We start from the raw sequence: 21427 nt of genomic DNA on the forward strand, positions 1-21427 counted from the left end.
ATAATGTTTGGGTTTTTATTATGATAATAATTAGGAATAGTATATTAATAATAATAATGCCATTAAATAGGTAGTAACTGGATTGACTCAGTGAATCCTGTTATATAGTTTAACTATATATGCACACAAAAGGAAAATAACTCGTGTCACTGTACGTATCTGGTGCACCACGGAGTTCTGGCTGTTCACGTCCTTGGGGGGAAATGTTACTGAAATAAATAGAGAAAGTAATTAGAGATCCTTTCCCTCTCTTTGAGCAGAGAGTCAAGGCAGCTGCTCTTCAGAAAAAGAAACCCAAACAGAAACAGAACCAAAAAGGGAGAAGGAGCAGGAAGTCCCAGAAATCACTAGAATTCTCCATACCTCTAACAGATTAGTTGTTTTAATTAATACAGCAGGAAAATAGCAGTTTCCTAGTAGTCTTTTTTTTTTTTTTTCCATTTCCATAGTTTTTTTGCCTCACTGTACAGACGTGTAACAGCAGCTCTGCTTAACCAGCATGTCCCTGGCAACAAAGCTCCTCAGCCCTGCCCTCCCCGAGCCTTTTGGGCTCATCCAGGGCCATTTCCAGCCCTGCTGTCCCAGCCCTGAGAGCTGGCCAAGTTCAACCTGGCCGAGCTGGCCAAGGGCTCGGATCCATCAGCACAGGATGACTTTCTCCTGCCACCCTGGAGCCGGTTCAAGCAAAAGTCTGTGCTCTGCTCCAGCCAGCTCTGCCATTCCCAGGGACAGGCAGCTCTCCCATTCCCAGGGATGGCTTTGCTGGCTCCAGGACATGGCAAACTGAGGGGTGACTCATCCTGCTTCGGGATTTTTCCCATGAAAAAAAAAATCACTTTTCCTTAGAAGCGACTCCATCTTTGCCTCCTTATTCTTTCCTGTGCCCAAATTGGCATCTAGAAAGGTTTCTTTTTTATGTCATCCTTAAATCTAGTTTTTCATGATATGAAATCATCGTTTATCACTTTAAACATCATTTGAGATGGGAAAGGAAAGTCGGGTCCCACGTGGCTGCTGCACTTCCAGTCACCCTTCCCAAAACCGCCGGGGCAGTTTCTGGCACAGTGGTTTGCTGTGCTCCCTGTGCAAGGGGATGAAATCCCTCCTGCATCCTGCAATCCCTGCATCCCACGGACACAGGGAGTTTGGGATCTGTGCTTTCTGTCCCGTGACTTTTGCCCAAATGTAGGAAATGGGACCAAGTTCTGCGGCCGCCGTGGTCTCCGAGCTCGGCTGCTCCGGAGGCTCCGTGCTGGCACTGGAGTGGGAAACGTCTTGCAGCAAATTCCTGCAGTTTTATTGGAAGTCTTGCAACTCAGGGCACTTGCAAGGCAGCCAAGAGAAATAAAAGTTGTAGAATCACGGAGTGCTTTGGGTTGGAAGGGACGTTAAGGATCATCCCGTTCCACCCCCTGCCCTGGGCAGGGACACCTTCCACCAGCCCAGGTTGCTCCAAGCCCCATCCAGCCTGGCCTTGGACAATTCCAGGGATGGGGCAGCCTCAGCTTCTCTGGGAAATTCATTCCAGCCCCTCACCACCCTAATGGCTGCTACTGTTTGGGTTTTTTTTTTTTAATTCCCAAATTTCTGAGCCACCCTCCTATTGCAGCGTGGGGGGTGACAATCCCAGCACTCCCCTTCAAAATGCCTCGTTTATAGATCAATTAACCAGCCCTGCTGCTGACAGTGCTGCCAGGCCCAGCTGCCAAAACACCCAGCTGTTCCTCCTGCCAGGATCCAGCCCCACTCCAGGGATTTCTGGACAATCCTCCTCCTCCTCCTCCTCCCACTGGATCCTTTCATGCCTGTAGGGCTCCGTTTCCTCCCCACCTGCTCCCTCGGCAGCAACGGATCCATTGTCTGGAGCTGCTCAGCTTCCCCAGAAGGATCCCAGCAAACACAGAGCTCCCTGTCAGCCTGCCCAGAACGTGGAGGAGCCAAGGAAAACAAGAAAGAAAAAAAAAAAAAAAAAAAAAAGGAAAGAAGAAAGCGCTTTTCCACTCGGCTTTATCGGCGCTCGCATAAATCTGGTGGTGGTTCGTTGAGTTTGCGCTTCCCCAGCACCTGCCACCTGCTCAGCTGATCCCTCCCACGCTCCCTGAGGGGCTGTGCTGCTCCAACTGCACCCCAGGGCCGGATTTGGGAGGGCTGGATTTGTTTGACACGGAGGAAAACCGTCTCTCAGAGCAGCAGGGACAGGCCTGGCCCTTCCCAGCTCAGCCCCCGCCATCCCCCGGGACTCCCGTTCCAGCGGGGCTCTGGACTCATCCCAAACAGGCTGCTGCTCTGGGGCAGTGATCCACGAGCAAAGGAAAACCTGGATTTAAATTATTTATGGATATGGACACGCTGCCTTGTAGATTTTTAGGGAAAAGGAGGCTATTTAGGGCCAGATTTTGGGGCCCATTTTTCCTGGCCCTTTGTGCCACATCCCACCTGGTGCCTCTTCTAGTTGGGGAACATCCCTATGATAAATTTAAGGATATTTAATAAGAGTATTTATCTGCCTGGACATAGATTTTTGAAGCCCCTGTAGAAACCTTGTCTCTGAAATTAAACCCCAGAAAGATGATTTGACTCGGGAGAGATGATGGTTTGGGTGTTGCCACAGGATTCCTTGGGAAACCAAAAGACCTGAGGGATGATAGGGATGATCCAGTGCCAGCCCTGGGGTTGTGGATCACCTTTTGCACTCAGGTAGTTTGAGGTTTGAACCCAGGACAGAGGTGCTTTTACCTTCTCTGATCCAGAGGGGAGCTCCCGGACAAATCCTGCTCTCCCAGCCCTCCATCCCTGGGGAAGAGACGACAGAAATCAGCAAAACCCCTCAGAGTCAGGAAATCTCTGAACTTCCAGAGCTGCAGATGAGCCACTCTGAGCTGAGGTGCTCAGCCCAGCACTAACTGGGAGGCCCCATTCCCAGTATTCCCAGTTCAGTGCTGGCAGTGGGGAGAGGACGCAGCTCCCAGCTCGGAGCTGGGATTGGATCCCAGTGACTTTCCCAGTGCCTGCAGCATCCCGGGGAGAAGCAGATGGTGCCCGGTGTCTCTTGCCTGGCCCACCCCTCTGGCTCTCCCAGTACCCCACTGGTGAGCACACGTGACCCCCCTGCTCCTGCAGGAGGGCAGAGGAGGTTTTCCAGCCTCTCCACACGGCTCCTTCTCCTGCGGGAAGTGGGACGAGCTGCAGAGCTGACACAGCACCGGCAGCTCATCCCAGTGGGAATGCCCAGCAGGGCCAAGGGGAGGAGCCCCTGTGCCCACCCAGGCTCATCCCACAGCCTGGCACCCTCCCAGGGCATGGTTATTCCTGGGAATACACACTGGGTTTGCCCAGTCCCGGCCTAAACCATCCTCTCCCCAAAACCCATCACGAGGTGCAGCTTCTCCCTCCCCAAATGCCCGGCCCTGGGTTAGGCTCCAGGACCTCCTGGGCAACCTCAGAGTCCCCTGGGAAGCTCCGGGATGCCCTGGAGCAGCCCCAGGACCCCTCTGGGAAGACAGAGAGTCCCCTGGGAAGCTCCTGGATGCCCCAGAGCAGCTCCAAGACCCTCCGGACAGCCCCAGGACCCCCAAAATTCCTACCTCTTCTCTGTGTTTCTGCTGCCCATTCCATCCACCTCTGTCCAGGATGAGCAGGATCCACACCACGGGAAATGTCCATCCTGTCCCAGGGAAAGGCAGCACGTGGCACCCCCAGGGGCTGCAGATCCCGGGGTCACCCTCGCAGGGACACCACGGTTTGGCTCAGCTTACAAAGCCTCTCCCGGGCTTCCCACTATCCCACATCCAGCTCATCCCCATCCACATGCTGCCCATAACCCCTGCAGGGCTGTGAAGCCAAGCCCTGGGAATCCTCTTACGGGGGTTTTACTGGAATAATCGCATTAAACCACCCCCTTTTCGCCGGCACAAACCCAAAAGGTAAAGGAGAAGGTGGTGAGGAGCAGAGAGGGCAGAGAGCTGAGCTCCTTAAGGAATTAAGAGACATGAGAGATGGGAGAGCTCTGATGGGATCCCCACCCCGCTCCAGGGAGGCACTTCCCAAGGGATTGGTGCCACAGTCTCGAATCTGCAGGAACAAACCACCCGGTGTGAGGTTGGTGATCCCGGAGCAACCTGCCAAAGGGAAGCAGAAAAGCAGGGTCAGGCAAAAAACTTCCAGTGGAACAGAAAACTTCGTCGTTATTATTTTACCGTTGCCGTGAAACTTCCTGTTTTATCATGGAAATGTGCCAGCTGAAAAAAAAAACGTAAGGAGAATCTTTTCGCTGGCTGAGGCAGGTGTTTTCACTATCTCTTCCCCCCAGACAATATGTTCCCAGGGCTGACACTTTCTCCACAAAGCTGGAAGTTTGCTTTGATGGAACACGCTCCCCTATGGAGAGATTTTCGGCTGGTTTTCCTGACTATTCCTCACAAAGGCCCCTCTGGACAACCTCTCTCCTCCCTGAGTTTGTTTATACGCTTTGAACCCTGTTAGGAAACCATCTCCCTACTTCAGCGCTGTTTTATCCAAGTTTCCATATTTAGTTCTTTCAGCTATTCCTGTTCCTCACCAGCTTTCCCGTGCACAACCCGCCACATCCCAGTTTTCCCTGTCCTTCCCCTCCAGCAGCTGCCACAGGGGGGAATTTCCCCCCCATCCTCCCTGCACGGATGGATTGAGCGCTGTACTCACCCTGGGCACACGATCCCAAATCACTCCCCACACCCCCATCCCAATATCAGGATCTCAGCGAGGGCCGGGTGGTTTCCCCCAGCCCCAGGTGCTGGTGGTGGTCCCAGGACCCCGGGCAGGGTGGAGATGGGAAGCCTTTCCCACCGGGAAAGCCAAGCCTGGCAGTGTTTGAGGATTTGAGGGAGGGACAGAGTTAAAGGCGGTGAAGGAGGGTTTCCTCCCGGCACGTGGCTCCATGTCAGCCGCGGTGCGCAGCCGGCAGAGGCAACGCAGGGAAAAGCACTGGAGGAATTTACCAGGAGTAGAGAGAGACGCTGCTCAGAGGGAAATTAGTGTTTGCATCCAGGGAGCCAAGGTGAGTCCAAGGGCAGCGCGGGAATCGCTGCCTCCCCGCTCCAAACCCTTCCTTCAGAGGGAACCCGGGCACCGGCAGTGCCCCCTCGGTCCCTGTCCCCCTGGGAGGGCCACGCTCGTGCTCCAGCGGCAGCCGAGGCATCGGAGCCGGGAGATTTGTGTATTCCCAAAGGAGCCCCGCGGCCACCCAGGCTGAGCGGGACGGGCTGGCAGCGCTGCAGCTCTGCCCGGAGCCTCCCGGGGTCCTGGGGGCACTGAGGGCTGGCTCAGGGGTCTGGGTGGGGATGCTCGGGGTCAGGGTGACAGCAGGGGGGGGTGGCCAGCAGTTCTTGGGGTCCATCTGAGAGAGAAGGGTCAGGTGGCAGCCCTGGAGTCCAACTGGTGGGTGTAGGGTCCAGCTGGAGGTTTTTGGGATCCCTTTGATGGGTGCAGGGTCCAGTTGGAGGCTCGTGGGGTTCGTTTGATGGGTGCAGGATCCGACTGATGGGTGCAGGTTCCACCTGCTGGCTCTTGGGGTTCACTTGATGGGTGTAGGATCCAGCTGGTGGTCCTTGAGCTCTGGTTAATGGGTCTAGAGTCCAGTTAATAGGTGTAGGGTCCAGCTGGAGGCTCTTGGGGTCCAACTGATGTGTGTAGGGTCCGGTTAATGCATCTAGAGTCCAATTGATGCGTGTAGGGTCCAGTTAAGGGTCTAGAGTCCAGTTAACGGGTCTAGAGTCCAGTTGACGTGCGTAGGGCGCAGTTGGAGGCTTCTGGGGTTCAATTCATGGATGCACAGTCCAGTTTATGGGTACAGGGTCCAGCTGGATCCTCCCGGGGTCCGGCTAGCAGGTGCAGGATGCTCCCGTCCGCCCTCAGGCTCCACCTGATGGATGCAGGGTCCCACCGCCGCCTTTCGGGGTCCGGCCGACAACTCTCCCCGCGCATCTTCCGGGGGGGCACCGGGCAGCCCCCGGCCGACCCCTCGGTGGGTACCGGCCCCTCTCCGCGCCGCCCGGGCCGTCGGGGCCGGCCCCGGGGCTCCCCCGCCCGCCGCTCCCAGCAGCCCGCCGGGGCCGAGGGGAGGAGCGGGCACGGGCGGCGGCGGCGGCGGCAGCGGTGAGTGAGTGCCCGCGGGGTGCGGTGCTCCGGGCGCCCGGCACCGCGGCAGCGCCGGTCCCCGCGGCCACCGGGGCCGCACCTGCCCCGCAGCATCCCCCGCCCGCGGCCGGGAAGCGGGAGCGGTGGCGGTGGGGTTTTTTTTTTCGGGAAGGAGGGATGGGGGGGAGGATGCCCGTCGCGGATGCGGTGCCGGGGGAGCAGCGGGATGGGCGCTCCGGGAGGGGGGAGGAGGTGGGAAGAGGGGTCCCGACCGCCGTGGGGAGAAACCCGGTGCTTCCCACCCCGCGGCTGCCGGCGAGGCACCCCTAAAACATCGCCCAGGCGCTGAGCGGGGATGTGAACACCCCAAAAACATCGCTGCGCCTAAAGCGGGGGGGCTGCGGCCGCGCTGCCCTCCGTCCCAACCCGGAGAGCTCCGGTGAACCGGAGCCCTCCCCGGTGCGGGGCGGGCAGCGCTTCCCGGCCGGCGGCTGGGCAACGGGAGCGCTTTCCCGTGCCATCCATCATCGCCGCTGAAAGCCCGTTGACGTCAAGCCCGTCCCGTGCCCGCCGGTCCCCACGGCCGGGAAAACGGGGAGAGGGACCCGGGGAAGCCGGGAGGGACCTGCCGAGACTCTGCCCCCGGGCACCGTCCTCGCCCTGAGCGGCTCGTGTGCGGCCAGGGCTCACCTCGTCCCGGGATTCCCGGCGCCTCCAGCCTGGGCTTCGGGTATTGGTTTGCCTCTTGCTCCATCCCGGGAGTCTGTTCCGCCCTCCGTGGGGTTTGGGGCAGGTGCCCCGGTCGGTTCTGTAGGGAAATGTGTGAAGGAGCTGGTGAGGGAGAGGGAAACGGTGTCCCGGGATGGGCAGAGACCCCTGCGCTGCTCCCTCTTGCTCTGACCGGGGTGACACTGAGTGGGGAGAAGTCCGAGGGCAGCGTGGCATCATTCATCCCCTGGCACCCCAACGGGCACGGCCTGGCAGCCACCATGTCCCCACCATGTCCCCACCGTGTCCCCCTCCTGCTCTGCGCCTCAAAACAGTCCCCAGGGCCACCGTGTGGGAGCTCACGGGTCCCCACGGGAGGTGATGGCTGTGATGGGCTCTGTGCTGGTCAGTGCCCACTCCTGGGGGTCTGGGAAGCATGGCAAGGGGGCTCCCGAGGCTGAATCCCATCACTTGGTGCCCAGGGAGCATCCCACGGGCTGCGCTGCTGAGAGTGGGAGGCTGCGGATCCCCCCGAGCCAGGGGCACAGGGCTGGGCTTGGCTTGCAGGCCAAAGCCAGGCTTTGCTGCCGGGCACAGCAGCCCCAGGGTCCTCCCTCTGCCAAGGGGTGTGGGATCACCTGCCCAGCCCGTCCCCAGCCCCTTCCCTGGCAGCCCCGTGGCTGCTCTGCACCTTCACCCCCAGCCCCAGTTTGGCGTGTGCCCGTTTCTCTCTGCACCAACACCACCAACACCTCCCCGGAGCCACTCCTGCTGTGCTCACACTTCTCTCCCCGTGTACCTTCTCCAACATGACATCCTTTGGTGAGGGCAAACTCCTGCCACCTCCCACGGCCCAGCACTCCGAGTTCTTGCTTCTTCGTCCTCGTTCCAGCCCCGTCCTCGCAGCACAGCCTTTGTGGGACAGGGACAGAGGGTGAGATTCTGGCGTCTTGGTCTGACCTTTGCTTGGCCCCTTTCACCCCAGTTCAGGGGGAAAATCCCCTCCAGCTTCCCCTCCACACACACCCCCCCAGTCCACCCCCCCAAGCTCCGTGGGCTCTGGCTGCAGCACAGCCCTCCGGGAAGCACCACATGGATACGAGATGCAGTTTAAGGTGATGAAAATCCCTAATTTTCCTGCTTATTAAAACCCAAGCCGTGCGGCACCAGCTCCCTGCATCCCTGTCAACGCGCCGAAAATGTTTTGTCACAGCTTCTCAAAGAGCAGGAAAACAGCCTTGTTAAGGAATTATTGTGAAGTGATTTAGCTCCAATTGACAGCCCTGCTGACACTCCGCGTTCGCTGCCTGAGGGGCTCCTTTCCTGCCCCGGGATGCTGTGTTGGGTGGTGGTGGGAGCCTCTCCAGGCTCCTCATCCTTCCCACAGAAGAAGGGGCTCCTGGAGCTGGAGGTCTCAGCCTGAAAATTGGGAATTGCACTGATTTTGGTTGTTGGGTGGCGGAGCAACGCGAGAGCTTTTGGCCTCGTCTTCGGGCACGTCGTGCATCGCCCTCCTCCCCAGCCGTGGCACGTGTGGCACCTCGCTGGGATCAGCTCCATCGTCCTCCAGGGACACAGGTGCTGCTGGCACCCCGGGGGTTCTGCCCCAGCTCCTCGTGCCAGGCCGGCTGCAGAGGTGGCAGAGTGATGGGTGTTTGCCGCAGGCTCCCGCTGCCTCCTGGCATCGCTCCGGCTCTCAGAACTCTTCCTGTGGCAAGCAAGTTTTCTGCTGATCCCTGAAGAAGCTTTGGAATAATAGTGCAGTCTTAGCATTTAAAAAAGCAACTTTTTCTGCAAACAAACCTGCTCCCCCCCGCCGGCTCCTGCTGGGCTCGGGAGCGAGCTGGGACCTGCGGGCTGGATGCGGCTGGGCAGGGAAAATAGGATCCAGGCAGGCAGGGTCCGGGCTGTTGGCAGGTCCTGCTGCTGGATATGGAATTGGGGGGGCAATGGAGGGTGTGGATGGGTTTGGTCACCCATCCTGGAGCTGCTGGTTTGGCTCTGGGGACACGTTGGGCGTCGCTGCAGTGAGCGGGCACGAGCAACCAGGGGTGGAATCTGGTCAGCGCTTGGATTTGAACCTGAGGGGACTCCAGAGCTCTTGGCCCCCGTGGGATATGAAGCCCCTGGAAGGCAGAGGGATATTCACCGGTGCAGAACAGGGAGGGAAGGGGAGGCTGCTGGGTGCTGGCCACCGAGGGAAGGAAATCAGATGTGTGTGAGGAGCAGAGCGCTGGTAGGAGCAGCAGAAAGCCAGGGCTGATAGCAGCCCTTCCCCTGGAGGAAGCAGCTCCATGAAATATTGATGGGATTCACACACGGCAGACGAGCTGTGTGAGCTGCATTGCAGAGCTGGGAGCCGTGCAGCCGGAAAGGCAGCGGCAGCTGGGTAACGGGAAAAGCTCCTTCCCACATCCCCTCCTTCCCACATCCCCTCCTTCCCACATCCCCTCCCTGCCGGAGGAGATCGGCCCGGCCTGGCAGTGCCAGCCCTCGGTGCCCGAGCGCCAGGCGAGGGGGGAGTTGGGATCTGAGCAAGGTGATCCCATTCCCAACCCCATCTCCGGGGGCCGCCAAAGACCCTGGGCTGGTTTCTCACATCTCCGTTGCCTCCCCATGGAGCTGTCCCAGATTTTGGGGCCACGTGGCTGCTGGGCTCGTGCGTGTCCCTGCTCCATCCCGAGCTGCCCATCGTGGCCACCACCAGCACCAGGGTGCAGCCAGTGCAGGGGCCCCGAGCTCAGCCTTGGCATCCTGGTCCACTGTGGGATGAGTCCGGACCACCAGGGATGCCCAGTGCTCAGGGCAGTGCCAGGAACCCCCGGGGCTCTCCCGGCCAGGTGGGCCCAGCAGGACCTGGCTGTCCCCCAGCCTCAGCCCTGCCGGGTGGCTTTTGCTCCTCGGATTCCTTCCTGTTGCCTAGGAAACGATGGGATGCGGCAGGGATCTGATTTGCCCGGGCAGCAGACGTCACACAGGGACAGGGGGGAAAAAGGACAGCGTGGTCAGGGCTGCTGCTGCCTCAGGAGGGGGCTCTGCCCCAAATCCGGCCACCAGGCAGGGTCAGACATGGATGGCCCTGAATTCCTCACCTGTCCCACCCCTCCAGTGAAAGGTGGCCACGAGGTGGGTGGGGGAAGATTCCGTGTTCCTGTCTGTCCCACTGGAAAATACTTGGTTCCGTGTCCTGGTGCTCCTGGATGGATCCCATCTTCCAGGAGCGTCACTTCTGCTGGAGCTGTGGCAGCCAGGCTGGCTGGAGGTGGACACGAGCTTCAGGGATGGGGATGGGAAGTAAATCACTGTGGCTGAGATGCATTTGGATGTGCTGGCACTGAGGAAGACTCGGGACAGTTGGTTCTCTGGGGTCATTTCTCCTTGGACACCCCCACGCAGGGCTGTGGCTCGGGTTCCCTCTGGCTCTGGGTCCCACTGGTGTTCCCAGTCCATCCCTGTGCAGGAGCAGCACGGAAGAGAGCACCTGGAGCAGACCCAGCTCCATCCAGGAATACCATCCCGCCGGTTATCCCAGAAGAGATGTGATGCATTGCCTGGGGCCTGGCAGAGCTGATCTCCCTGAAACCACCTCTCCACCCACACCACGACCTCCAGCACTTCCCATCCTGATGGAAAACCTCCGGCTGCTGCAGTCAGACCTGCTCCCACCCAAGCACCTGCCTTTTGGGGAATCATCCAGACTGGAATACGCTGTGGGATTTCCCTCCTCTTCTTCCTGCCAGGCACAGACTCACTAAACCTCTCTCATCCAACAGCCAGGCCTTTTCCAGGAGCAGGAGCTGCTCCCGTGGGACCCCTGAGCACAGCCCCATCCAAACCTCTCCCCTCCACTTGTCCTACAGCTGGAGCACATTTGGACCCATCCTTTCATTTCCAGGTTTCTGTTTCTCATGGAGCTGGTGTTCCAGCCAGGATATAACTTTTATATCCTGCCTGAGCCGTGAGATGCTTAATTCCAGTACCTGGAGTTACTTCCAGGTTCTCAGCTCACATGCACCCAATTATACCCCTTGTTGGGCAATTAAATTTATATGAGCAGCTGCCTATCAGAGCTGAAGCAATTAATTAGAATTAAGTACTTTTAGGGGAAATAAGCCCTTGCCTTATTCCCAAATACAAGCAGGAGCATGTCCATGTGAGCTGTGCTGCTGGGGCTTGCCCTGATGTGTTGTGCCTGCTCAGGACTGGCAGGGCCTCAAAGTGGAAGCTCTAGCAAGACTTTTTTTCCCCTAAAAACGCTGATTTTAGGACCTACCTGCTCCAGTCATCAGCACTTTTCAGTGCTCTCCCTCCAGGCTCGAGGCAGCCCCAGCACAGGGGTCTGGGGGGAAAGAAGAACCTGCTGCCCCACTGCCAGGGGTTTCCAACCCCAAATCTCCCTGGGAACACCCACCCCAAGGGAGGAGACAGCCCCCAAAATCCCTCTGCCTCCTTCCCTGGCAAGGCAGCATCCCAGCCACCCCCACTGTGCTCATTTATCACCCTCCTCCTCCTCCTCTCCCCACCCCCTGTCAGGAGCCCTTTCCCACCTGTGTGGGGGCACCTGCTGGGCTCCTCCCCCCTTCTCCAGAGCCTTTTCCAAAGCACCAATTTTCCCCATCAATATTTTGCCCCTCGTTTCTATTCCCGTGGAATATTTGGGGCCAGGGCTCTCTCCCAGCCCCAGGTTGCTCCTTTCCACACCTGGCACTGTCGGGTCACTGGGATCCATCCGCTCCTGGGGTCACCTCTGACCCCCCCCCCCTCTGTGCTGCCTCCATCCCCACTTTTCCCATCCCCAGCAGCTCCACGACATCTGTCTTCAGGGATTCAGTGGGATCATCAGACACCCAAAACCTGGCACGGGGAGATGCCCCCAGCCCCGCCAGGGCACATCCCACCCCGCTGGACCACTGTGCCCCTGCTCGGGGCTGGCAGGAGAACTGGGTCAGCCGTGTAACCATGGAGATGCTGAGGGAGATGCTGAAGCGGCGCCAGCACAGCCCCGGCTCTCCAGAACCCTGGAAAGATTCCCCAGCCCTGGCACCGTCCGTGTCCGGCCGGGATGGGGCTGGGAAGCTGAGCTGAGCCTCCTCGGGGCGCAGGGCGGTAAGATGCCCCCATCTCCTCTTCCTTTTTTTTTTTTGGGGTGCCATGAGCGGGGAGGGCCGAGCCTCGCCGGGGTTCCTGCGCCGCAGCCACGATCCGAACGCAACAGGGAGCCGTTTTTCCTGCTGGTTGTGCTTCTCCCTGCCCTGTGCTGCGTGTCCGGGGGATGCTACAGCCAGGACGCCTCTCCCGGGGGGCTCGGCCGGTGCCCGGGGGCTCCGCGCATCCCGCAGCCGTCCCAGCCGCGGGGGGAGCCGGGGGCTGGCTCGCTGGAGAACTTCCCGGCGCTGGCGGTGGTGGTTGTTTCCCGCAAGGACGGTGCGTGGTGGCGGTAAGGGCTGCTCCCACCCCGGGAGCTCGGGAACGTGTTCCCACGGCGGGGGAGGAGGGGGCTCGGGTGCGGCGTCGCGGTTGCTTGCTCCGAGAATCCCGGTGTTTTGTGACATAGGGAATAAATGCATGGATGGGGGAAGGGGGGGGGGGGTTAGTGTGTGAAGGGAAACCTGGTGCCATTCCCTGAATCCCTGCACGTTTCTGGGGAAAGGGAGCTGGAGCTGAGGCAGCAGCAGGGCTGTATGTTCATCATCAGGCTGAGGATGCTGTGGTGGTACCAGGGATGCTGTGGTGGTACCAGGGATGCTGTGGTGGTACCCAGGATGCTGTGGCCATGCTGAGGATGCTGTAGCCGTGCCAAGGATGCTGTGGTGGTACCAGGGATGCTGTGGTGGTACCAAGGATGCTGTGGCCATGCTGAGGATGCTGTGGCAGTGCCAAGGATCCCGTGGCTGTGCCAAGGCCGGCTCAGCAGTGGGAGCCACAGGCTCCGGCGCTCAAACACTGCCCCCAGCCCAGCACCAAGCACCAGGCACCCCCTTTACCCCTCACCCAGCCCCTGCTCTGTGCAGGAGCAGGCTGTGCAAGGAGATGAGGGGTAAAACCACGGGGAAGGGTGAAGAAAATCCTTCCCCCGGGCTGAGGAGCGCGCTCCGCTTCCCTCGCGGGCGGATTATCCCCGGGTGTGTTGCATTGGAAATGATCCCATTAGCGCTCTGCTCTCCTGATCTAATTTGCTCCCACCAGAGCCTGGTGCTCTCCGGGGCTGCTGGGGTGGGAAACAGCAGCAGGAAGGAGCCTTTTGTGCTTCCTTGGCCCTGCAGAGGACGGGGCTCGCTCGCACCAGGGGATTTCTTGCCCCTGGAGGGGCCTGGGCTGGTCTGAGCCCTCTGCACAGGGACCTGTGTTTGCTTGGGCACAGCCTGATGCCAGGTTTGCCAGTGGGGAAACTGAGGCCTGGGGAAGTGGTGTGGGCCTGCTGGGAGGTGGTTGGGATCCATTCCCTGTGGCAGGTGCTGCCTGAGAGAAAGCTCGGTGGTGGCAGCGAGTGTGGGGCTGGAGCGTGCCTGGAGAGCGGCGGGTGGCGTTGGAAGGGGTTCATCCCAAATGTCCCAAAGGCAGTGGCTCAGCCCTGACTCCTCCTAGGACAGGAGCTGCTGGCTGCTCTCTCCCAGCTTGGCTACCATCAGCACATGGCTGTGCTGGGGCGGCTCCAGAGCTGGGGCTCACCCCACACCCACACCTTTATCCAAAGGGCTCCATCCCTCTGGAACTGGGGCTCACCCCACACCCACAGCTTTATCCAAAGAGCTCCATCCCCCTGGAGCTGGGGCTCACCCCACACCCACACCTTTATCCAAAGGGCTCCATCCCTCTGGAACTGGGGCTCACCCCACACCCACACCTTTATCCAAAGGGCTCCATCCCTCTGGAGCTGGGGCTCACCCCACACCTTTATCTGAGGGGCTCCAGCCCCTGTGCAAGTGTCAGTTCAGCAGCACAGACAGAGAATCCCCCGTGCCCACGGGTACCCGAGGGGAGGCTGATGCTGTGCTGAACCCCAGATCTTGCCCAGGGCAGGGGGCTGTGCCAGGGTCCCACTCAGCAATGACCCCACTGGGCACAGGGAGTGTGGGGGGTGAGGGCCGTGGGTCGGTGCCACGTGCTCCCCCAAGGGAGCCTGGGCAGGAAAACAGCCCAGCCAGGAGGGTGCTCTGGGAGCTCGTTAATGATATTAATGACTAATCGCCCACTTGCCCCTGTAATTGATAAATCCAGGAGTTCAGCAGGGCTGGAGCTGCGCCCGTGGCTCCTGCCAGGTCTCATCCCAACCATACCCTGAATCCAGGCCTCCCATCAGGTCTCATCCCAAGCTTGCCCCCTGTGAAGCCCCTTCCTGCACTGGCAGTGGGCAGCAAAGGCCCCTGCCCTGCCCCCCTGCCCAGCCCCAGCTCCCCTGCACTCGTGTCCCTTTATCTCTCTCCAAAGGGAAATATTTTCCCAGGCTCTGCCTCCATCCATTATCATAAAGTGGCTTCACTTGGCCTGCAGTTAATAATTCACCTTTCCTTGGAAGATGGATGCTCCACACCACTGGAGCTTAAATATTCATGGGGAAGGGAAGGCAGCAGGGCCGGGCAGGAGCTCTGGCACAGCCTCTGCCACCCTCAAATGCTCTGGTGCCCCCGGCACCTCCAGCCTCTGGCTGCTCCAGGGATTCCCATCCTGGGGTGGAGCAGGCTCACCTGGAGCAGGCTCACCTGGAGCAGCACACAGGGAAGCTGCAGCCGTGGTTTGGAGAGGGAGATGTGCAGGGAGAACTCGGCTGGGCACAGTTTTGGGCACTCTCAGGGTGGACGGGGCTGTGTCCAAGGGTCCCCTTGTCCCAGCCCAGGCGGGTTGGTGACACTCTGAGCCTTCTGCTCATCCAGGTCTCTTCTGGGTGTTGGGAGTGTCCAGGTCCTGTGGGATGCTGGGGAAGGGCTGGTGTGATCCAGCTGCATGGGGGTCCTGCACCCCTTCCTGTGCCAGCCCCTGCTCCACGGGTGGGGAGGGACCCATGAGGACCATCCAGTCCAACCCCTGGCCCTGCCCAGACACCCCAACAATCCCACCCTGTCCCTCAGAGCATTGTCCAAATCCTCCTGGAGCTCTGGCAGCCTTGGTGCCGTGCCCACTGCCCTGGGGAGCCTGGTCAGTGCCCAACCAGCCCCTGGGGGAAGAACCTTTCCCTGAGATCCAGGGACTCAGTGGGCAGTGCCACCTGAACCCCGTGGATCTGCGAGTGCCTCGGGGGCCCATCCACCCCCTCGGGGCTGCCCTGGGTGTGACAGCAGCGACACAGCCGGTGCCACCACCCCTGTGCTGCCATCCCTGACACCTCCCTTGCCTTGCCCCCGCAGCTGATCCCACGGAGCGGGGCCGGGGCCGGCGGGCGCGCAGCGGCTGACCATGTTCAACGGGGATGCCAGCTCCATCACCGGCTCCATCACCGGCTCCATCACCGGCTCCATCTCCAGCTCCATCTCCGGCTCCATCTCCAGCCCCATCGCCGGCTCCATCGCCGGCTCCTCGGCGGCCAGGAATGTGGTGCGCAGCTCCAGCATCAGCGGGGAGATGTACAGCCTGGAGAAGAGCGCGCGGGGCAGCGCCGACTCCGTCTCCGTCACCGCCAGCAAGAAGAGACGCTCCAGCCTGGGCGCCAAGATGGTGGCGATCGTGGGGCTGTCCCAGTGGAGCAAGAGCACCCTGCAGCTCAACCAGACTGGTGAGAGCTCAGCCCCCCTGCCTGCTTTGTTTTCACCCCCCACCCCCCCAGCTCTGGCTGCCCCGTGTGTGACGAGACCCCTAAAAAAGCTGCCCAAAAAAAAGCCCTTTTTAACCCCCCACCCCACCCCCGGCGCTTCTCCCGGTGCCGAACCCGTTGGCAAACCCCAGGTGGGGATTTGGGGGATTTTGGAGGTCAAGGCAGTGTCAGTGGTCTGGGATGGGGCCAGCACTTGAGCTTGGCAGGTTTCAGCAGAGGGGGGGGTGCCTGGGGTGTAGGGGGGAACACGGCTGGGGTGCAGAGGGGAGATGGTTGAGGTGCAAGGGGGGGTGTCTGGGGCCCAGGGGGGTACCTGGGGTGCTGGGGGGAGCTCTGCCCGTGCTGGGGGTCCTGGCCTGAGTGTCCCCCTCCTCAGTTACACCCAGCCCTGGCTGTGGGCAGGGAGGGAGCTCGGAGAAAGGACTTGTCAAACGCCCTGGCTCTGGGAAATATTGAAATGGCTTAAAATAGCTGTTTGAGGGGCGGGGGAAGCACAAAGCTCATTTTAGTGCAGGCTTTTCCTCTAGTTACTGCTTCTTTATCCTGCTGCTTGTTGGCATCCCATGATCTGGGAAATGCTCTGTAAGGAGGAGTTAATGCAGAGCCCTCCAGCCATCCGAGGTGGGTTTAATTATCCCCAAAAGCCAAGCAAAAAGTGTGGGAGCCACGGAACGGGGGATGGCAGGACGGGACCCTCCGGCTGCTGGTGCCCGGGGGGAGCTGCCAGGACCAGGCAAACCCTTCCATGGGGACAGCCCAGAGTCAGCAGGACAAACCTGGCTCCTCCAGAGCGGTGCCAGCACACACATGGTCACACAGCAGGAGCCAGGGGCAATGCCAGGGGTGGCTGCTCGTGCCACCCTCCTCCTCCTGCCATCTGCCACTGCCTGGGACACGGGGAGTGTGGAGAAAGGGGGACATTGAGGTCAGTCAGGGCTGTGCCCACTTGTGGCACTGGGGGGTCCTGTCCCCTCTGGCACTGGCACATGGGCACATGGGGATTTTGGAGGTCAAGGCAGTGGTCTGGGACAGTGCCAACACTTGAGCTTGGCAGGTCTCAGCAGAGGGGGGATGTCTGGGGTGCAGGGGGGAGATGGTTGAGGTGCAAGGGGGGTGTCTGGGGCCCGGGGGGTACCTGGGGTGCAGGGGGTGTTCTCAGCCATACAAAGCCCTGGTGATGTCGGTGCTGAGGGCTGTGGGAGATGGATTTGGGGCATGGGGTCACGGGCAGCCCGTGGCTCTCCAGCACCAGGACGTGTGGGGGTCCTGTGGGAACTCGTCCCCAGGGAAAGGCACAGAACTCCCCGTGGGTGATGTGCAGAAGGAAGGCAGGGAGGGGCAGGTGCCAGGGCTCACCTCCTGCCTCCCCTTCCAGAGGGGGGCCCCAAAAAGCTGCGCAGCACCATCCGGAGGAGCACCGAGACCGGCATCGCCGTGGAGATGAGGACCAGGGTGACCCGGCAGGGCAGCCGGGAATCCACCGACGGCAGCACCAACAGCAACAGCTCCGACGGCACGTAAGGCACCGGGGGGGGGCGAGGGGAGCGGGGCTGGGCACCCTCCCGGGGCGCCGGGGCTCGCTGGGGACCGGCAGCCGGCGATGCTCCATCCAAGTCCTTTGCAGGTTCATCTTCCCCACGACCCGGTTTGGCGCCGAGAGCCAGTTCAGCGACTTCCTGGACGGGCTGGGGCCGGGGCAGCTGGTGGGGCGGCAGACGCTGGCAACCCCCCCGATGGGTGAGTGCCCGGGCAGGGGGGGTCCCCACCGGGGCAGGGGAAGCGCCCGGGGAGGCTCCGGCCGGAGGGACGGGGCTGCGGGGGGAAAGTGCCCGTGCGCTTCTCCGCGGGGCACCGGGCACGGGCTCCGTCCCGGCACATCCCGGGGGATGCCCGGCCCTTTCCCGGCCGCTCCCGCTGCCGGCCCCGCGCAGGGAGGGAGCCTGCAGGGCTCAGGGCAGGACACGGCGGCTCTGCCCTTTCCCGAGGCTTCCTCTGCCCCTCCGAGCATCCCGCTGCGAAGGGGAACCGCAGCAACCGCCTCTTGTTCCATTTCTCCCTTTTTAAATCCCACCCGGGGATCCAGGAGATGTCCACGTGGGCATGACCGACCGGAACGGGCAGCTGGAGGTGGATGTGATCCAGGCACGGGGACTTATCCCAAAGATGGGCTCCAAGTGCATCCCTGGTAGGTGGCTGGGGAGGGAGGGGTTGGGGGTGGAGGGGGATGGACACCGTGCCGGGATCATCCCAGGATCCTGCCTCGGGTCACTGTTTCCCTCCCGTTTCCCTGGGCAGCCACCTATGTGAAGGTTTACCTGCTGGAGAACGGCGTCTGCCTGGCCAAGAAGAAGACCAAGGTGGTGAAGAAAAGCTGTGACCCGTCGTACCAGCAGCCTCTGCTCTTCGAGGAGAGTCCCCAGGGCAAAGTCCTGCAGGTGACGATCCCCTGGCGCTCCGGGGCTCGGAGGGATCGGTTGGGAGGGATCTTGAAGCCCATCCAGTCCCACCCCCTGCCACGGGCTGTCCCCCGCTGTCCCAGGTTGCTCCAGGCTGGCCTTGGACACTCCCAGGGATCCAGGGGCAGCCACAGCTTCTCTGGGACACTGTGCCACCCTCCCAGGGTGAGGGGAGCCAGCACAGGGCACGGAGCCCCAGTGCCCGCCCTGCTGCCCTCCAGACCTTCCCTCCCCGCTCACAGCGGGTCCCCTCCCTCCAGGCGCGCTGAGTTCGCCGCGTTTTCCCCGGAATTCCCACCTGGCAGCTCCATAAATCCCCCGTCTGTGCCCGCAGGTGATCGTCTGGGGCGATTACGGGCGCATGGACCACAAGTGCTTCATGGGGATGGCCCAGATCATCCTGGAGGAGCTGGATCTCTCCAGCACCGTCGCGGGCTGGTACAAACTCTTCCCCACGTCCTCGCTGGCCGACTCCAGCATCGGACCTCTGACCCGCCGCCTCTCCCAGTCCTCCCTGGAGAGCTCCACCAGCCCCTCCTGCCCGTAGGGGGGCAGGTCAGTGGGAGAGGGGAGGGGGAAGGAGACGCCCTGACCTACCCAAACTGGGCGTGGAGAGCTGTAAATATCCTTCCTTTTTTTTTTTTTTGGGTTCCCTTTTTTTTTTTTTTTTTTTTTTTTTTTTTTTTTTTAATTTTTATTTCGAAAATTCTCCTTCCCCAACCAAAAAACCTGCCCCTGGACACGCCCCCCCCTCCCCACGCTCGTGTCCCGGGCACGTGGAGGGGATGTGGGAGAGGGAGTGAGAGGGCCGTGTGTGAGGCAGGGGGGGAAGGAGGAGCAGAACAAACCCCCCCCGAGGGCTGCACCTGCCGATGATGATCCCAGAACTGTTCCCACGCCTCGTCCCAGCACCTGGAAGGCCTCGAGGAGCCCAGTTCTCTCCTGACCCCCAGTGAGAGCAGCTCAGTCTGGTTCAGCAGCCTGACGACGAGGTTCCTTTCCTTCCACTTCCCTTTCCTTGCCTCCGAGGGAAAAAAAGGGAGCTTTCCAAGGGGGGAAAAAAAAAAACAAACCAACAAAAAAAAAACACTCAGAAAAAAAAAAAAATCCAACTCAGCACTACTTTTGTTTTCCAAGGAATGTAGCATCTTCTCTTATGTAGCTTTGCCACGTGCTAACAACACACTCACTGCAATATCCAAGAGACTCCGGATGGGCCGGGAACATCTGCCAGTCACGTCCCGTTGGTTCATTTTTCCGAGCACTTTTGGGGGCCATTTTTTTCCTTCCTTTTTTATTCCCCCCCCCCCCCCGTTTTTTTTTTGTTTGTTTTCCCGGTAGCATGTAGCCTGTGAGCAGTGCCATTGCCAAAGCAAGAGAGGGCAGGGAAAGGGGCACTCCCCTCACCTCAGCTGGTTCTTCTGCTCGTGTCCCAACCGCTGACCGGGGGCTCGTCCGGCCACGACGAGACCCAAAAGATGAACTCTGGGATGCCTCACGTGGAAATTCCAGCCGGGAGAAGGCGGCCCAACGGAGCAGGAATACCAGGATCATCTGGTTGATCATCTGCCTCCTGGCCCCTTCCTCCCGTGAGGGCCAGCTGGAGGGCTGGGATGCCCTCCCTGGAGCTGGGATGTCCTTCTTAAGGTCTGGATGCCTCCTTGGGGTCCAGGATGCTCTCCTTGAGGACTTGGGATGCCCTCCTCGAGGTCAGGAATGCCCACCTTGAAGTTGGGATGCCCTTCTCGAGGTCCAGGAGTGCCCACCTTGAAGCTGGGATGCCCTCCTCGAGGTTTGGGAATGCCCATCTGCATGTTGGGATGCTTTCCTTGAGGGTCTGGGGTGCCCTTCTTGAGGTCTGGGATGTTCTCCTCAGGGGTTGGGATGCCCTCCCCGAGCTCTGGGATGTCCTCCTCGGGGTCAGGACGCCCTTCTCGAGAGCTGGAATGCCCTCCTTGAGGTCTGGGGTGCCCTCCTTGAGGTCTGGGATGCTCTCCCCGAGGTCTGGGATGCCCTCCTGGATACTTGAATTCCAAGCAGGAGCGGAGGGTTCGCCCAGCCCTGTTCTCCAAACTCTGGACTCGCTGATTTGCTACAGGGGAACATCTCAACAAGCACCTTGTGCTGCTCTGGAATTCGGGTGCCGGAGAGAGGGGACGGCCAAGGGACTCTCTGGGTTGAGTTTCTCGTCAGGATTGAGTGTTTTGGGGGTTTTTGTTTGTATTGTTTTGTTTGTTTTTAAAAGCAGCATTTTTGGTTCCCTCCGAGGGACCCAGTTCTTGTAGCAAACCCGAGAATTAACGGAAGCTTTTTTTGAAGGTGCCTAAATGAAATTTGCTGAAAAATACTCAGGGGAGACACCACTAGAAACTCTGGTTTCTTCGTAAAATGAACCTAATCCAATGACTGTCCTGAAGGATCAGTTCCCAAAAAGAGAGGAAAAAAAAAACCACAACCAAACCCAACACACCAAAAGATGAGCAGTTTGGAGACTGGAAGAGGACAAGAGGTTAATGGGGAATTTTTGCCAACCAGCTGGCTCTGACCTTCAGTCTTCACCACAAACCAACCCACAGCACAGCTGGGATTTTTATACAATTATTTCTTGGCAAAACACAGAATTCCACAATGCACAGAGCACAACAAACCAACCGAGGTTCTCCTGGTGACACCGGGAACGACGAACCAGCTCAGCCACCACGGAACAAAACCAAACCTGAAGGAAAAAGACTGTTGGGATGAAGCTGTTCCCTCCACAAACCCCAACCTGGGGGTCCACAAACCCCCAAACCTGGGGGCCCACAAACCCCAAACTTTGGGGTCTCCAAACCCCAAACTTTGGGGTCCCCAAACCCAAACCTTGGAGTTCAAAACCCCAAACCTGAGGGTTCACAAACTCCAATCTTGGAGTCCCCAAACCTAAACCTGGTGGTCCACAAACCCAAACCTGGTGGTCCACAAACCCAAACCCAAACCCAGGGGTTCACAAACCCAAACCTTGGGGTCCCCAAACCCACGTCTGGGGCTCAGCAGGACTCCACTGTGCAGTGGCTGCTTTGCCAAACAGCACCAAATTTAAGTGACATCATGACAAGGACTTTCAGCTGCTGTCTCGACTTTGCCAACCCAAAATCGCTGGAGACCTCTGAGGAAAGAGGAGGCCCAGATGCTGCTGACCTGGGATGGGGAAAGGTTCATCCTTTCACTTGGTGAAGGGTGGAATCCTCTGCTGGAGCAGCTCGCTCCGATTCCTGGGCTCCTGCTGGATGGCAACGGAAGGAACGTGGGATGCACTGAACCTCCAGTGGTTTGGGGAAGCAAACTCGGTGCCCTGACTCCTGAAACAGGAACTAACACTGGTTGGAACGTGACGTTCCCTGCAGAGCACGGAGCAGCTCCTGGA

At 60.0% G+C, this 21427-nt stretch overlaps 2 protein-coding genes across 7 annotated transcripts; one reads left to right on the forward strand and one right to left on the reverse strand.

The window, feature by feature from the left end:
• Nucleotide 1: 1 nt before the first annotated feature.
• Nucleotides 2-10262, reverse strand: LOC113999636. Of its 5 annotated transcripts, none has more exons than XM_039381575.1 (8): nt 9422-9720; nt 8626-8748; nt 7622-7734; nt 6805-6922; nt 4023-4118; nt 3585-3664; nt 2737-2793; nt 2-209 (listed from the first exon to the last, which is right to left on the reverse strand). In XM_039381575.1, the coding sequence occupies exons 1-8, from the start codon at nt 9512-9514 to the stop codon at nt 110-112; spliced, it is 780 nt and encodes a 259-aa protein (XP_039237509.1). In that variant the 5' UTR covers nt 9515-9720; the 3' UTR covers nt 2-109. The 5 variants fall into 5 exon arrangements, 4 of the variants coding, with proteins under 4 accessions (XP_039237509.1, XP_039237510.1, XP_039237508.1 ...); XM_039381574.1 differs by lacking the exon at nt 2-209 and adding an exon at nt 1984-2317 and having other exon boundaries at nt 9422-9724; XM_039381576.1 differs by lacking the exons at nt 8626-8748; nt 9422-9720 and adding an exon at nt 9915-10262.
• RIMS3 (regulating synaptic membrane exocytosis 3) lies at nt 4991-18664 on the forward strand. 2 transcript variants are annotated; one of them, XM_027743225.2, is made up of 7 exons: nt 4991-5035; nt 15165-15529; nt 16944-17085; nt 17193-17305; nt 17652-17753; nt 17864-18003; nt 18359-18664. In XM_027743225.2, the coding sequence occupies exons 2-7, from the start codon at nt 15214-15216 to the stop codon at nt 18569-18571; spliced, it is 1026 nt and encodes a 341-aa protein (XP_027599026.2). In that variant the 5' UTR covers nt 4991-5035; nt 15165-15213; the 3' UTR covers nt 18572-18664. The 2 variants fall into 2 exon arrangements, with proteins under 2 accessions (XP_027599026.2, XP_027599025.2); XM_027743224.2 differs by lacking the exon at nt 4991-5035 and adding an exon at nt 11727-11928.
• Nucleotides 18665-21427: the final 2763 nt, after the last annotated feature.

This window comes from Pipra filicauda, unplaced genomic scaffold, assembly GCF_003945595.2.
Source record: "Pipra filicauda isolate LSUMZ 115617 unplaced genomic scaffold, ASM394559v2 scaffold232_size1229904_pilon, whole genome shotgun sequence".
In the NCBI taxonomy this organism is placed as follows: domain Eukaryota; kingdom Metazoa; phylum Chordata; class Aves; order Passeriformes; family Pipridae; genus Pipra; species Pipra filicauda.

What these genes read in the sequence shown, in the direction of transcription:
- LOC113999636 (XM_039381574.1), bottom strand. Translation starts at nt 9,514, where the DNA reads ATGGGCAGCTCGGGATGGAGCAGGGACACGCACGAGCCCAGCAGCCAC. An exon ending in AGCAGAAACACAGAGAAGAG is followed by an intron (nt 2,794 to 3,584) that starts GTAGGAATTTTG and finishes TCTCTTCCCCAG; the next exon opens with GGATGGAGGGCTGGGAGAGC. An exon ending in TCCCCTCTGGATCAGAGAAG is followed by an intron (nt 2,318 to 2,736) that starts GTAAAAGCACCT and finishes ATTTAAATCCAG; the next exon opens with GTTTTCCTTTGCTCGTGGAT.
- RIMS3 (XM_027743225.2), top strand. Translation starts at nt 15,214, where the DNA reads ATGTTCAACGGGGATGCCAGCTCCATCACCGGCTCCATCACCGGCTCC. An exon ending in AGCAACAGCTCCGACGGCAC is followed by an intron (nt 17,086 to 17,192) that starts GTAAGGCACCGG and finishes AGTCCTTTGCAG; the next exon opens with GTTCATCTTCCCCACGACCC. An exon ending in GCTGGCAACCCCCCCGATGG is followed by an intron (nt 17,306 to 17,651) that starts GTGAGTGCCCGG and finishes CCGGGGATCCAG; the next exon opens with GAGATGTCCACGTGGGCATG.